Source organism: Anomaloglossus baeobatrachus, chromosome 1, assembly GCF_048569485.1.
Source record: "Anomaloglossus baeobatrachus isolate aAnoBae1 chromosome 1, aAnoBae1.hap1, whole genome shotgun sequence".
In the NCBI taxonomy this organism is placed as follows: Eukaryota; Metazoa; Chordata; class Amphibia; order Anura; family Aromobatidae; genus Anomaloglossus; species Anomaloglossus baeobatrachus.
The window spans coordinates 870,065,315-870,082,246 of record NC_134353.1 but is presented as its reverse complement, the minus strand read 5'-3'; the positions used below and the strand labels follow the sequence as shown (position 1 = coordinate 870,082,246).

General features: G+C 44.0%; 1 protein-coding gene across 1 annotated transcript in view; it reads left to right on the top strand.

Annotated features, from left to right (window-relative positions):
* Nucleotides 1–2,707: 2,707 nt before the first annotated feature.
* Nucleotides 2,708–16,932, top strand: part of RNF180 (ring finger protein 180) — a 117,475-nt gene continuing 103,250 nt past the window's right edge. Inside the window, exons 1-3 of the mRNA XM_075342548.1 lie at nucleotides 2,708–2,824; nucleotides 14,312–14,407; nucleotides 15,876–16,721. Of these exons, the coding sequence (XP_075198663.1) occupies nucleotides 2,720–2,824; nucleotides 14,312–14,407; nucleotides 15,876–16,721 (1,047 nt within the window). The 5' untranslated portion in view covers nucleotides 2,708–2,719. The remainder of the gene's footprint in view (nucleotides 2,825–14,311; nucleotides 14,408–15,875; nucleotides 16,722–16,932) is intronic.

Sequence of the window (16,932 nt, the reverse complement as noted above, 5' to 3'; positions counted from 1 at the left end):
AAGTTCTGGGGGCAACGGTTTGCTCTATGGCGGGGGTCGCCGCATGTCCAGCATCTTCCCATCGGCCGGCTGGGTTGTTGTCTCTCTTGCCGGCCCGCCTGTTGGTCTAGGGTGAGCTGTCCGGTTATAAGTTACTACCGGGGGATGATTTTGTTGGTCACACATCCTGCCGACTACGCCACATGAAGCGACCGGTGGTAGGGCCGCGGGTGTGTGTGTATGCTCTATTCCAACAAAATCCCCATACTCAGATTTTACCGATAGTAACATTTCTTTACTATGAAACATATTTATAACACAGTCAACCGAACTATCTGCGCACATGTGTATGGTGGAGTCCCCGGATCTTCACTCCTTCCGGGTACGCAGCAAGGAAAAAAAAATAAAAGAGAAAAAAAAACAAAGAAATGGCGGCAACTTTCCCTAACTTTCCCTGCAATCACGTACCAGTCTATCCCAGAAGAAGATGCCGCTCCCACGTCGCAGGCCTGGAGTCTCACGATGATGGGTCCTGGTGCAGCGCTGAAGGGATGCAGCTCCTCGGTTTTCTCCTTTGATCTTCTCCCGCTGGTAACGGATTCTAATCAGTCTCTTAGTCCTGGGGCACACCGAGCAGAAAAAGGGAGGTCACGGCCCCTGCACTTGCACTCAGGGTGCGATGCTCTGCAGTCAAGTTGTCACAGCCCCTGGATATGCACTCCGGGCGCGATGCTCTGCAGTCCGGTTAGATCCTCGGTGAAAACAAAGTCCTGCAGACCGGGGATGGCAGAAACCACTTCCACAGGGTGATTCTTCCAAGATTCCGGTTGCAAAAGAGCCCTCTGTTCAGGGAGACCACACGTAGCTCTGTCCTGGCTGAGCTCCGGGGCTGTACTCTCTTGCCGCTCTTTTTCTTCCTGGTTAAAACACACGAGCTGTAGGGGATTTCCCACCTCTGTGTCTGTGATTGCACAGTCTGACACTGCCCCCTTGTGGGCAAGTGCTGAAGCAATGTTCAAATCCATTTCTACATTGATGATGCAGTCTGAATGGTTGATCCCATTACACCCTAATCTTTCAAAAAATCCTTTTTCTAGTGCGCACAGGGCCTTAAGCCACAATTTTTTTGTGTTGGTATATACTGCATTATACATAACACAATTAATTTGTTTGTGTATGTTGTCTATTTATTTTTTTTAATGCATATTTATTATTTATTAAAGTTTTATTTTTATCCATATTGAAGGGAATTTTTGGACGTCAGTTAGAAAAACTCTGACAACACGCTGATGGCATCCTTAGCTGTATAAGTGTATTGTCCGTTTTTCATTATGTGCTAGGAGAAATCTGAGAAATCTCCATCAATTATTTTATATGCATGATAAAAAAAGAAAGTAATGAAACACAGATAATAAACCACACACTGATGAAAACCTGATCTAAAACAATGATGAAAAACACAAGAAAAAGAAAAATGGACCTGTGAAACTGACCTAAGGCTGTATTCACACTGTGCATCTACACCATGGCCCGAGTGCCCCAGTGATGCAGCCACATCCTTCGTGACATGCTTATAAATGTGGTCTACAAGTTGATTGCACCTAAAAAACCTTTTGATAGTTTATATTTAAACAGCGTTTTACCTGCATACCCATGACAGGAATGTGGGAATGAAGGGTCCACGTCAAGGTTTCGCCCACATAGCGTGTACACAATCTGCATTTGCTATTTCTCTTTATCCATGCAGGACAATATCCTGTGTTCTGTAGGAAAATCAGGATTTTTAAACCCCCTAATGTCCCCCATGCTGTGCCCCTTCCTGGTATGTCCCCCAATTCATCCGGGTCCTCTTCTATTCATAATATCATCCATCTTGGTATAATGTTTCCATCCTGGGTCTCTTTCAGGCACTATTAGTCCCATTTTGGGTCCCTACCAGTAATAAAGTCCCCATCCTGGGCCCTTTCTGGTATAAAGTCCCCCATTTTGTGCCCCTTCCTGGTATGTTTCCATTCCTGGGTCTCTTCCAGTAATAATGTCACACATCCTGGTATAATATCCCCCATCCTGGACCCTTTCCAGGTACAATGACCCCATCATGGTACAATGTCCCCATCTAGTCCCCTTACAGTAATAATAGCCACTCTGTAATAATGTTCCCTCATTCTGCAGCTGTTCCCTAACACATTTAAAAAAATATATTCTCATCTGCTTAAGGAACAGTTCCCAAAAAGTGTTGATAGAAAAGTAACATTACAAAGCGATGCCTCACTGGTGGTGACAAGGAAAAAATGCAAGGCGATACATTTTAGCCGAATGTACCTCCGCAGACGCACAACCAGCTGAAATAGGCTCTTGCGTCAGAAGGCCACACACCCACAGGGGCATGGTCACTGTCACACCTTCTGCGACCACAGTATGTACGCCCCTGCAAGCATGCTACTTGCTATAATAATAAGCAGTTACCCAATAATTAGATTTAATCTATGAGAAAACTGTCATTGCATGACCAATTCACTTACAGCACCACCACGTGGAAAATGAGACATCCCATAGTGTAATACAGGACCGGGCAAGTCTTCCAGAGTCCTCCTCAATACCTCCTCCATCCTGTTCAAAGGATGAAGATCTCTCAAAATTGTCTTACTGGGTATTTAATAAGGGTTTTCAACACAGTAAACCCTGGATACTGATGTTATGTGTATTTTTGTTTCCTTTGCAGGGTATATAAAGTAGTAAAATGAGTTACAGTAATAAAGCAGTCCTTTTACGTTGCTGGAAATGTAGAAAGTTTGTATCAAACTCCGCATGTATCATCAATGATGAAGAATGCGCCCCAACTCAGGTCAGTACTGAGATGCTGATAATGCACTTCAACAGTTATGTTCTATGTATAATGAGCCATTGAACGCTACTTTCTGCTTTCAAGGAGTTTTTAGCAACAAAAGTCCTGATTATTTAAGGTGTTTTTGCCAAAATTCTGTAGTAAAAAAAGAAAAAATGTATGACTTTTGGGATTTTTGCGCCACATTTTAAAAAGTTGGGAGTAGCTGGGGCGGGATGGGTCACATCAGTTACGGGAGAAATGTCTGCCAGACCCTGAGTAACATTTCTGGAGGTGATGCACGACCGTTGAAGGATGCGCCACATTCATTATGAGGAAAATGCCTTTTCATAAATATGATGCATCTAAATGCAGCGCACAGTTCATCGAGACTCGGATACTAAACGCCGGTATCGATTACTCCGTCCCAAATACTTTATAACATCCAAATTTACAGGATTGATGAGGGTCAGCAATCACTGATTAGAAGTCCTTGATGTAAAAGCTTCTTAGAAAATACTAATTGGGTTGTCTGTAAGGATTTTTTTTTGTTACTATATCTTATTCACATATTTACTTGGGTCTTTCTAAGAACAGGTTATGCTCGCCTGGCGAGCTGAGATGTTAGTGAACCCACTGGGCCGCAATGCACAGAAAACCCAGACGGGCTTTACTACAGACCTGAGCTTGGTCTTCTCCAGAGCTCCTGATGGTGTTGCGGTGCAGGTATCGGTCCGAGTGGCATTCGGGAAGACTCATGCTGCGTTGGCTGGCCCCAGGGGTACTGGAGCGACAGTCACTTGTTTAGGGTTGCAGCAGCAGCTGGTGTAGAGATTCCATCCGAGATGGATGGATGGACGGATGGATGGACTGCAGCAACTGGTGACGATACTTCAAGGTAGCGGGTATCGTGATAGGCAGCCGGTGTGTCGGCTTGTAGCAGCAGGTAGGGTGTCACTCTGTAATGCAAACAGATATCAGCAACTGAACTAGCATTATGTCTAAACGGCAGCAGTATTGTGTTAGTGAACCTGACTACGGCAATGAGTCTAAAGGCCCCGTCACACGCAGCTAACGATATATCGCCGGGGTCACGGATTCCGTGACACACATCCGGCATCGTTAGCGACGTCGTTGCATGTAACATGCACGAACGACCGTTAACAATGGAAAATACTCACCAAATCGTCCATCGTTGACACGTCGTTCCTTTTTAAAAAATCGTTGATTGTTGAGCACGCAGGTTGTTCGTCGTTCCGGAGGCAGCACACATCGCTACATGTGACACCTCGGGAACGACGAACTGCAGCTTACCTGTGGCCGCCAGCAATGCGGAAGGAAGGAGGTGGGCGGGATGTTACGTCCCGCTCATCTCCGCCCCCTGCTTCTATTGGGCGGCCACTTAGTGACGCCGCTGTGACGCCGCACGAACTGCCCCCTTAGAAAGGAGGCGGTTCGCCGGCAACAGCGACGTCGCTAGGCAGGTAAGATATTATGCGCCATGGGCAGCGATTTGCCCGTGACACACAAAGGACAGGGGCGGGTGCTTTCACCAGTGATATCGCTAGCAGTATCGCTGCGTGTAACACCCCCTTAAGCCTAACTCATTGCCCAGGCAACTTTCAAAGGGCAACTTTCAACCTGGAAGGCACATCCAGGTTAGGAGGACGCTGGCCCATTAAGAATGGGGGCGTGGCCGCGGGCACACCCTACGGGAAGAGGCCTGGAGTCTGTCAAGTGTACAAACACTCCGTGAGGCTTGAGGTATGCTTAGGGTTGTTGTTGTGAAATTCCTCTTCATTTTCTGCTTTTTAGCAGAGGCTTGACTATTTTGATGCAAAATTGACTTATACTTGGAACTGTATTCTCTCCACCTTGAATAAAAGCCCAGTTCCCAAAAAGCAGCCCCAAAGCGTAATGCTGACTCCACCATGTTTGACTGTGGGTATGGTGTTCTTTTGGTAATGTGCAATGTTGGTTTTGCACCAAACATAACTTTTAGAATTATGGCCAAAAATTTGAACCTTGGTCTCATCAGACCATAACCTTTATCCCTCTCATGCTTTTGGCAGGCTTGACGTAGGCTTTGGAAAATTATAGCCTGGATTGAATGTAATTTGTAAGAAAAACCTTTCATCTTGACACCCAACACCCCAAGCGAGACATACAGTGGGGGAAAAAAGTATTTAGTCAGCCACGAATTGTGCAGGTTCTCACACTTAAAAAGATGAGAGAGGTCTGTAATTGACATCATAGGCAAAACACAACTATGAGAGACAAAATAAGAAAAAAAATCCAGAAAATCACCTTGTCTGATTTGGCAAGATTTTTTTTGCAAATTATGGTGGAAAATAAGTATTTAATCATCAAAAAATGTGCAAGATTTCTGGCTCTCACAGACCTGTAACTTCTTCTTTAAACGACTCCTCTGTCTTCCACTCATTACCTGTAGTAATGGCACCTGTTGAACTTGTTGTTATCAGTATAAAAGACCTCAAACAGTCACACTCCAAACTCCACTATGGTGAAAACCAAAGAGCTGTCAACGGAAAGCAGAAACAAAATTGTAGCCCTGCATCAGGCTGGGAAGACTGAATCTGCAATAGGCAAGCAGCTTGGTGTGATTAAATCAACTGTAAGAGCAATAATAATAAAATGGAAGACATACAAGACCACTGATAATCTCCCTCGATTGGGGCTCCACGCAAGATCTCACTCCGTGGGGTGAAAATGATCACAAGAAAGGTGAGCAAAAATCCCAGATCCACACGGGGGACCTAGTAAATGACCTGCATAGAACTGGGACCACCATAACAAAGGCTACCATCAGTAACACACTATGCCGCCAGGGACTCAGATCCTGCAGTGCCAGACGTGTTCTCCTGTTTAAGCCAGTAAATGTCCGGGCCCATCTGAAGTTTGCTAGAGAGCATTTGCATTATCCAGAAGAGTATTGGGAGAATGTCATATTGTCTGATGAAACCAAAGTAGAACTGATTGGTAGAAACATAACTCGTCGTGTTTGGAGGATACAGAATGCTGAGTTGCATCCAAAGAATACCATACCTACTGTGAAGCATGGGGGTGGCAACATCATGCTTTGGGGCTGTTTATCTGCAAAGGGACCAGGACGACTGATCCGTGTACATGAAAGAATAAAGGGGGTCATGTGAGATTTTGAGTGCAAACCTCAGTCTATAAGCAAGGGCATTAAAGATGAAATGTGGCTGGGTCTTTCAGCATGATAATGATCCCAAGCACAACGCCAGACCAACGGAGTGGCTTTGTAAGAAGCATTCGAAAGTCCTGCAGTGGCCTAGCCAGTGTCCAGATCTTAACCCCACAGAAAACCTTTGTAGGGAGTTGAAAGTCCATGTTGCTCAGCAACAGGCCCAAAACATCACTGCCCTAGAGGAAATCTGCATGGTGGTATGTTGGTCCATTCCTCCAACAGTGTGGGCCATCCTTATGAAGACTTACAGAAAACGTTTGACCTCTGTCATTGCCAACAAAGAATATATAACAAAGTATTGAGATGAACTTTTGTTATTGACTAAATCCACCATAATTTGCAAAAATAGCTTGCCAAATTAGACAAGGTGATTTTCTGGATTTGTTTTCTCATTTTGTCTCTCATAGTTGCGGTCTACCTATGATGTCAATTACTGGCCGACCTCATCTTCTTAAGTGGGAGAACTTGCACAAATGGTGACTGACTAAATACTTTTATTTCCCACTGTATGAAGAATACGAGAGATTGCCGTCACATGCCGTACACAATGAGTACTAGGCAGAAATACCTGCAGCTTCTTTAATGTTGCTGTAGCTCTCTTGGCAGTCTGCAGGACCTATTTTCTTATTGTCTTTTCACCAGTTTTTGAGGGACATCCAGTTCTAGGTAATGTCACTGTTGTACCAAATGTAAGCCATTTATGGATGACAGCACTAGGTGTGTTAACTGATATATTTACTGTTTTGAATGTTTTCTGTAGTCTTCCCCTGAATGATAACTGAATGAGATCCTTTTGCTAAGTTGTTTATGGACCATGACTTTTGCTATTAAATGCAACTAAGAAAATGTCAGGAAAATCCTCCAAGAACAGCAAAACCTTACGTGAAGATAATCAGAAACACTTAGAAAGTCCTCACATCAATTTTTTTTTAATTTAAATTTGTGTATATACTGTAGTAGTGTCAGTGTGTTAGTATACTCACATACCACCAACTTCTCCGGTATCTCTGGTATCTCCTCTTCTGAGTAATGTCACACTCTTCAGACTCTTCGTGCTTCAGGTTCACACTGAGCACATGTGACAGACGTGACAGAGCCTGTAGACGCCGTGGAGAGCGATCTGCTGCCTGCAACATCCTTCAGCATGCCCAGTTTCACAGTGGGTCAGTAATGGTGTGGGGTGGCATTTCTTTGTAGGGCCGCACAGCCCTCCATGTGCTCGCCAGAGGTAGCCTGACTGCCATTAGGTACCGAGATGAGATCCTCAGACCCCTTGTGAGACCATATGCTCGTGTAGTTGGCCCTGGGTTCCTCCTAATGCAGAATAATGCCAGACCTCATGTGGCTGTAGTGTGTCAGCAGTTCCTGCAAGATGAAGGCATTGAAGCTATGGACCGGCCCTCCCGTTCCGCAGACCGAATCCGATTGTGCACATCTGAGACATCATGTCTCGCTCCATCCACCAACGTCATGTTGCACCACAGACTGTCCAGGAGTTGGCGGATGCTTTAGTCCAGGTCTGGGAGAGAATCCCTCAGGAGACCATCCGCAACCTCATCAGGAGCATGCCCAGGCGTTGAAGGGAGGTTATACAGGCACGTGGAAGCCACACACAATACCGAGCCTTATTTTGACTTGTTTCCACTGTAATTTTGCGTGTGTCTTCAAATCCAGGCCTCTATTGGTTAAAACATTTGATTTCCATTTATGATTTTTGTGTGATTTTGTTGTCAGCACATTCAACTTTGTACAGAACAAAGTATTCAATGAGAATATTTCATTCATTCAGATCTAGGATGTGGTATTTGAGTGTTCCCTTTAATTTTTCAAGCAGTGTATAAAGGACTACAGGGTGTATATTATAATATCGGATATCATTTCGAGATATGGAAGTATGGCAACGCTGGGTGTTGACGTTAAGAGCCAAGAGTCAGCGTAATTACCCTGTACCGCGAGGGCGACGGGGGGGGGGGGCTCAGGTCCAAATTTTGCACAGAAGCTCAATGAACTCTAGTTACTGGGGGTGATAAATTATAATCTGTAGTTGCATAATATAACAGTAATATGAATCTCCAGCATTTCTAATCAGACAAAGAAATGAGAAGTTAAAAAAAATCTTTAATGGCCGTCCATGCTTCAAAGGAGTATTCTGCTAGAAAAGCCATGGCTCGTTCTTTAGCTACCACTTGCCACTGGTGACATCCTGGCTTTTCATGATTAAAAAGTATCTTCCTGTCATTTATTATGAACTTGAAGTGTGTGACCCTTCCGCAGGATTTCACGCCAACAAATTCAACTGGGAGCTAAAAAACCCCGCAGATATTTAATGCATTAATGCTGTCCTTGTCACATGTCATTAAGCACTAAGAAAATTACATTTGTATTAGCACCGCACATTGAAAACAAGTGAAGGCAGGCTTGAAAAGTGCGATTTCATGGATGGGACAGGAAAATAATCCACAAATACAGCTACTCTGGAACAATGAAATCAGCGCTCACGCTTTAATTTTTTTACTTATTATTATTCCTTTGCGTCACTGCGGCTCCTGGGGAGACTTAATTTATTCATAGCAAATTGCGATTAGGAACAGATGTTTAAAAATATGTGAAAACCTACATTATAGCTGCAAATGTATTGCTGGCAAGGTAAATGTGGAAATAACAGATATACAGTATATTATCACTGTTGTAAGCAGTGTAATGTTCAAGTCAGATCTATGATATTAATGACCTATCCTTAGGAGAACAATATCAGATCAGTGTTGGTCAAATACCCAGCAGTTCCACTGATCAGATGTTATCAAATCCCACGGTGCTCTGAGTGTTCAGTGCTGGAACAGCCATGCACTACATAGTGGCCGTTCTTGGTATTTAAAGGGAACCTGTCACCACATTTTTGGCCTATAAGCTGCGGCCACCACCACCGGACTCTTATATACAGAATTCTAACATGCTGTATATGAGAGCCCAGGCCAGGGGTATAACATAAAAAACACTTTAAAATACGTACCTAACGGTCGCGCAGTGGGCCTTATGGGCGTCTCCGTTGTCCGGTGCCAGCGCTTCCTCTTTCGGCCATCTTTGTCCTCTTTCTGAAGCCTTGGTGCATGATGCGGCTTCGTCATACAAACTCGCCAGTCCTCGGCAGGCGCACTACCATACTTTGATCTGCCCTGCTCAGGACCTGAATGCCGGCGAGTGTGTATGACGTCGGACCCGTCATGCACCGCGGCTAGAGAAGAAGGAGCACAAAGATGGCCAAAAGAGGCGGCGCCGGCACTGGACAACGGAGATTAGCATAAGGCCCACCGCGCGACCGTTAGGTAAGTATTATAAAGTGTTTTTTATGTTATACCCCCTGCCTGGGCTCTTATATACAGCATGTTAGAATGCTGTATATAAGATCCCGGTGGAGTTGGCCGCAGCTTATAGGCCAAAAAAGTGGTGACAGGTTCCCTTTAAGTGAATGGAAGATGGCCTGTAGTACCCAAAACTGGCCACTACACAGTGTATAGAGCTGTTAGTTCCACTCTCTACACCAGTAACTAATGCCACCACGTGATTGGCTATCAGCTAATCAGTAGTGGTGCAGGACAGTGCTTTAATTTCTGAACAACACGGACAAAGTTCTGACAAAGTTCTATGCTCATTAGTAATGAGTCAATACTTCTAAAACGATCACAGATTGTAAAATAAAACTCTAAACACCTACACAAGTATTTGTTGTGATCAGTGGTGTAACTAGAGTCTGAAGGGCTCTGGTACAAATTTGGATGTGGGTCCCCCCACCCCCACATGTTGGTCAGATGTTTAAGCCCTTATAGGGTTCTAAATCCTATAAAGACATATGTGTTGCCCCACCCTGATTATGCAGTAATCTCACCCATCCTAGTATATATGTCCCAACCCTGTGCCCCTTCCTGGTATATATGTCCCCCATCCTGGGCTCTTTCCAGGTATATATGTTCCCTGTTCAGGTATGTGTCCCCCGTCCTGGTATATATGTCCCCTTTCCTGGTATGTATCTGTCATGCTGCGCCTTTAGGACTCAATACGGTGACCTTGTGCTCGTGGTCAGTTTCCTTCCCTGCTCAGCCACAGCCTCGTCAGTCCCTGTCCAATTGCTGACTGTCTTTTACCTTTTGGCTCTACTCTTTTGAATTGCGGTTATCAGATGCTCTCACTTGCTCATTTTATTTGTCTTATCACATCCTGGATGGGGCTTTTTATACTCTCCTGAATCTGATACTAGCCTTCTCTGCTGGCTGTATTTCTAGATGGATTACTGCTAAGGAGTTCCAGCCCTGCAGCTAAGGGATGTAGTCAGAGACCAGTGTTGTTTTCTCTGCGATTTCTCATTTGCCTTTCCAATACCTATCTTGTTTTCTGTTAGGTTTTTAAGAGTTTACCCATGCTTGCATTTTTTTTTTCTCCTTTGTTCGCTTGTGAAGGTGTTTTATGCTTTCTCACGTTAGGTCCATACTAGTGCTGAGTGATCATTACTATGCTCGGGTGCTCAGTACTTGTAACGAGCAGTTGGACAACCTCAACTCGTGTACCAAGTATAATGGAAGTCATTGAGAAACTCGAGCATTTTTCCTGAAGATCTTCCAGAAAAATGCTCAAGTTTCCCATTGACTTCTATCATACTTAGTACACGAGTTGAGCCCATCCGTGCGTCCGACTGCTCTTTACAAGTACCGAGCACCCGACCATGGTAGTGCTCGCTCATCACTTGTCTCTACCTATCTCTGCATGCTTTTGCTATCTTGGTTTATAAGGTGTAGCAACCTCTTCTCTGGTTCCTGAGGAGATACGAAGAACCAATCGATGGCCTTTTAGACAGACAGGTCTGATTTGTGGATTTCTAGTGTTGCAGCTAGGGATATTCCAGACTGTGCAGGAGTTATCAGGAGCTGTGGAGCTAGGGATACTAATCTGTACAAGAACCAGTAGGGTGCAGGTGTGGTTGCATTGAGATAGGCTTTATTTCCCCTCTTACCCTTTGCTGGAATACTCATGGGCATAGCAATATGTTCCCAATCCTGTCCCCATTCCCAGTATATATGTCCCCAATCCTGGTTTATTTGTCCTCTATCCTGGGCTTCTTCCTGGTATGTAGGTCCCCCACATTGTGGGCTCCTTTCTGGTATATATGTACCCCATCCTGGTATATATGTTCTCAATCCTGGTTTATGTGTCCTCTATCCTGGTCTCTTCCTGGTATGTAGATCCACCACATCCTGGGCCCCTTCCTGGTATATACAGTATGTCCCCCATTCTGGTATATACAGTGCCTACAAGTAGTCTTCAACCCCCTGCAGATTTAGCAGGTTTGATAAGATGCAAATAAGTTAGAGCCTGCAAACTTCAAACAAGAGCAGGATTTATTAACAGATGCATAAATCTTACAAACCAACAAGTTATGTTGCTCAGTTAAATTTTAATAAATTTTCAACATAAAAGTGTGGGTCAATTATTATTCAACCCCTAGGTTTAATATTTTGTGGAATAACCCTTGTTTGCAATTACAGCTAATAATCGTCTTTTATAAGACCTGATCAGGCCGGCACAGGTCTCTGGAGTTATCTTGGCCCACTCCTCCATGCAGATCTTCTCCAAGTTATCTAGGTTCTTTGGGTGTCTCATGTGGACTTTAATCTTGAGCTCCTTCCACAAGTTTTCAATTGGGTTAAGGTCAGGAGACTGACTAGGCCACTGCAACACCTTGATTTTTTTCCCTCTTGAACCAGGCCTTGGTTTTCTTGGCTGTGTGCTTTGGGTCGTTGTCTTGTTGGAAGATGAAATGATGACCCATCTTAAGATCCTTGATGGAGGAGCGGAGGTTCTTGGCCAAAATCTCCAGGTAGGCCGTGCTATCCATCTTCCCATGGATGCGGACCAGATGGCCAGGCCCCTTGGCTGAGAAACAGCCCCACAGCATGATGCTGCCACCACCATGCTTGACTGTAGGGATGGTATTCTTGGGGTCGTATGCAGTGCCATCCAGTCTCCAAACGTCACGTGTGTGGTTGGCACCAAAGATCTCGATCTTGGTCTCATCAGACCAGAGAACCTTGAACCAGTCTGTCTCAGAGTCCTCCAAGTGATCATTAGCAAACTGTAGACGAGCCTTGACATGACGCTTTGAAAGTAAAGGTACCTTACGGGCTCGTCTGGAACGGAGACCATTGCGGTGGAGTACGTTACTTATGGTATTGACTGAAACCAATGTCCTCACTGCCATGAGATCTTCCCGGAGCTTCTTCCTTGTTGTCCTTGGGTTAGCCTTGACTCTTCGGACAAGCCTGGCCTCGGCACGGGTGGAAACTTTCAAAGGCTGTCCAGGCCGTGGAAGGCTAACAGTAGTTCCATAAGCCTTCCACTTCCGGATGATGCTCCCATCAGTGGAGACAGGTAGGCCCAACTCCTTGGAAAGGGTTTTGTACCCCTTGCCAGCCTTGTGACCCTCCACGATCTTGTCTCTGATGGCCTTGGAATGCTCCTTTGTCTTTCCCATGTTGACCAAGTATGAGTGCTGTTCACAAGTTTGGGGAGGGTCTAAATTAGTCTGAAAAGGCTGGAAAAAGAGATAATTAATCCAAACATGTGAAGCTCATTGTTCTTTGTGCCTGAAATACTTCTTAATACTTTAGGGGAACCAAACAGAATTCTTGTGGTTTGAGGGGTTGAATAATAAATGACCCTCTGAATAAACTTTTCACAATTTAAAAAAAAAATAAAAAAATAAATAACATTCTTTTTTGCTGCAGTGCATTTCACACTTCCAGGCTGATCTACAGTCCAAATGTCACAATGCCAAGTTAATTCCGAATGTGTAAACCTGCTAAATCTGCAGGGGGTTGAATACTACTTGTAGGCACTGTATGTACCCAATCCTCGTTTATGTGTCTTCTATCCTGGGCCTCTTCATGGTATGTAGATCCACCACATCCTGGGGCCCTTTCTGGTATATACAGTATGTCACCCATCCTGGCATATATGTCCCCCATCCTGGTATATATGTCCCTTATCCTGGTCCCCTGCTTTTTTTGAAACCTAAAGTGGTTAAAAGATATTTCAAAAGCCTGAACATATGCACACCAAGCTGATTTTTACATACAATTGCTTACTATCATTATTTTGAAAAAATGTTCACAGGTTTTTCAGGCGGTATCCGTGGCAGAATCTGACAGAAAGATACATTGTTTGCAGATAACCCAATATGGCTTTTTATTCAGAGTTTTATTTTGACACCAAAATAACTCTAAAATTACACTACATTACAAATGTTTTTTATATCATTTAGTGCTAGCCTTTATTCCGTCATTGACAACCCAAACAAACCAACCTGACCAATGAATGTGTAGTACTAATAACCAAACAATTGCATCATATTGCCGCGTAGACCTATCGGTTGTGTTAGCATCCAGTGTACGGCTTCAATAGTCCTTCTTTTAGTGCTGTTCTATTACACCGTGCGCATTGTTTGGCTTTCTCTTTGAGATGACTGTTTATGAAATGGCTTGTTGGCATATAAAACAGCATTTTTTTCCCTTACAGTCCTATTCATTGAGCAGAACGGGTCACGGTTCCCTTAGTTATGCCTGACCTGACAAAGCCTTGCTCATTCTTTTCATTGTACGCTGTAAAATGGGTGATTCCTACCTACGCAGCCGCCTCATACTGTCTGCCACTGATCTGATGAGACTCCGGCAAGAGACTGAATACTGCTGTAAAAGAACAGCTCTTTTCTAAATATACACCATGTAAGCAAATCCGGCATTTCTCCTTTATTTCTCCTGATTGACATTGAACCATCTAATTCCACGTTTCTCCTAATAATGTATGAATGGCAAACTTAATTAGATGTAATCAGAATAATACAGTGTCTATTGTAAATGCCAATTAGTTATATAATTAAATTATATTAATTATGTTCTTTTTATATAAATCCCACAAATCAGACGAGGAAGCCCTTTCATCATACTCCAGCTTAGCCGAGCCGTGCCCACCTCTCTCTGATTCTTATCCCTTCTTGTTTCATATCTCAAGAACCACAAATCCATCTCTAATTAGGTTTAAAGTCAAAACTTCTCAAAGAATACAAAAAGAAAATTAGAAAAATAAAGACTTTCGGGATTAGACTGCTTGGCATGCTTATCTTTAAAGTGCTTAATTATATGATGTGGCTTTGATAGCGACTTGTCGTTTTCTGTACTTCTTTATTTAACCACATCTAAAAGAGTCTTTTTTTTAACTTTTTTTATTTCTAGGAACTTTTGGATCATGCTGTGCATCAGGAGACCTGTAATATATGGCACCTGGAGGCTGAAGCAAGCCCACACTGGATAAAAAAAGAAATCGAAAAGGTAGTATATATATATTTGCTTCTCCACTCTTAAGGCTCATAAACCAGACTGTATTAAAGAGATGGTTAACTACTCTGCATTAGTGACCACATCTCTATAAAACTGATAGGGAAGGCTTTTTCTAAATACCTTGATCAGCCAATTCTGTCTATGAGCGGTGCTATTGCGGTCCGCTCATCCCCATGAAGTGACCCCCGGATTGTGTGAACTCTGGGATCCGGTGATGTCACGTTAACTTCTAGTTGACCTGACATCACCAAGGACGGCCCCATTCTCCCTCAGTGATTGGGCTGTGGGCTGCATTTCACCGCTGATCACTGCCCAACATCACAGCGCAGCATGTCGCGCGCACTCTCCTTCACTGCAGAGCACCGCAAGCAGGAATGATGCTGGGCTGTGACGAGCGGTGAAGCTTCACCCACAGCCCAGTCACACGCACTTAACTGCTGAGCGACGTCGCTGTGGGTGGCGAACATCCACTTCCTGAAGGGGGTGGGACGTTCGGCGTTACAGCGACGTCACACAGCGGCCGGCCAACAGAAGCGGAGGGGCGGAGATGAGCGGGCCGTAAACATCCCGCCCACCTTCTTCCTTCCGTATAGCCCGCATGACGCAGGTAAGCTATGTTTATCTTCCCGGGGTGTCACACGCAGCGATGTGTGCTGCCCCGGGTACGATTAACAACCGGCGCAGAGAAGAAGAAACGACTTTTTGAAAATGAGCGACATGTCAACGAGCAACGATAAGGTGAGTATTTTTGCTCGTTCACAGTCGCTCGTAGCTGTCACACGCTACGATATATCAAACGATGCCGGATATGCGTCACTTACGACGTGACCCCGCCGACATATCGGCCGATATATCGTACCGTGTGACGCCGGCATTAGCTTGCACACAGGTGGACTTCCTATCATTAAACCTGTTACTTATGAAGGTAATTGCTTGCATCAGAAGTTTTTAAGGGCTTCATAGCAAAAAAGGTGAATACATGTGCACATGGCATTTTTTATTTATTTTATCCCATAAATTAAATTTTTTCCTATATTTTTCCCACTTCATAGACTATCTAGTCTGATGCATCACACACAAATCAGATTACAAAAATATTTAAACACAGGTTGTAATGTAACAAAATAGGTAATAAGCCAAGTGGGTGTATTATTTCTCAAGGCACTGTATGAACCCAGGGTAATTTATAGATGGATAGGTTGCCATTACTGTAGAACATCATTGTCTTGTAGGATATGGCCACTACTAACACTGTAATGCTTTTTCTAGGAGCATCTATAGTATGTGGTTAAGTTTTTCTCTTTTAAAGCTCATTGTAAAGTGTGCTGTTTGCTGACTAGCTTGCATTTCACATAAAGCACATCAGGAAAGAAGATTCTTTTGTAGCAAAACAAAGCATGAATGTGGTACTATTGTATCCTAGTATAGGATGACCTGCCCAACTCTTCTCTACTTTCAGGAAAACTGGACGGCGGGTAAGTTGCACTGTCCATACTGCAGAACACGTCTCGGGGCCTTTAACTTTGTTGACAGCACCAAATGCTCCTGTGGCAGGCTCGCAGTCATACGTCTTTGCAAGAGCAAAATTGATGTGGACATTACTGTGAAAAATCCGTGCCAGGCTTCATCTGCTTCTAAATGTTATACACGTTTTGACAAGAAATTTAGACATGGAATGGCGGAACATCAAAGAAGAAATTGGATCACGCACAGATATATGACTGTCCCGGGAACATTAATGGATGCCTTGTGCCTCGAAGTGCCCAAATATGTCAAGCCAAGGGGTACAAAACCATACATCACCTTCAGTGGTAAGAATCATAACTCAGCATTACGGGAACAAAAGGTAAATTTTAGTAGAGATGGGCTTCATAGGAAATCAATTAGCTTGGACTTGGAAACAACAGAAAAACTACCTGTAAGATCCCATATAAATACAGAAAGGACCTTTAGCGTAAAGGAAAGACCATCAGAAGGTTCATTATTGAGCTCAGTCAGGGCTAGTGATAATACAAGATCTGGAGTTACTGAAACACTTCACAACCGAGCAAGTCCTGGAGTTTCAGGTCTTGAAGAAACAGGCACCGGCCTGTCTTCATCTGAAGTGTCCATTATTCCTGTAGGACCATCACCCGAGGGCGTGGATGTCCCTACCCCAGCTGAGGTTTCCAGTCCAATTCTGGAAACACCGCTCCCATACTCCGCTCCTGTCAATCAAAGTTTAAACAAGAGAGAAATTAACAGATTGAAGAACCTCAGAAGAAAGCAGAGGAAGCGAGAGAAGTGGTTACTTGGGCAGAAACAGGTAAGAACGGTCTAATCCATGACCATACCGTTTGGTTTGTACAAATGGGGATCTAGCAACGTAACACATATGAACTTTGAGGGCAATATGGTCGCACGTGTAATAAATGGACAGCTTGAGTACGCCTGAATGACAGCCAGTTATACATAGTAGTTAGGGTTGTTCCCATTTTTAAAAGTTAGATGATAACTAATGATGGGAGAGCTCGTCC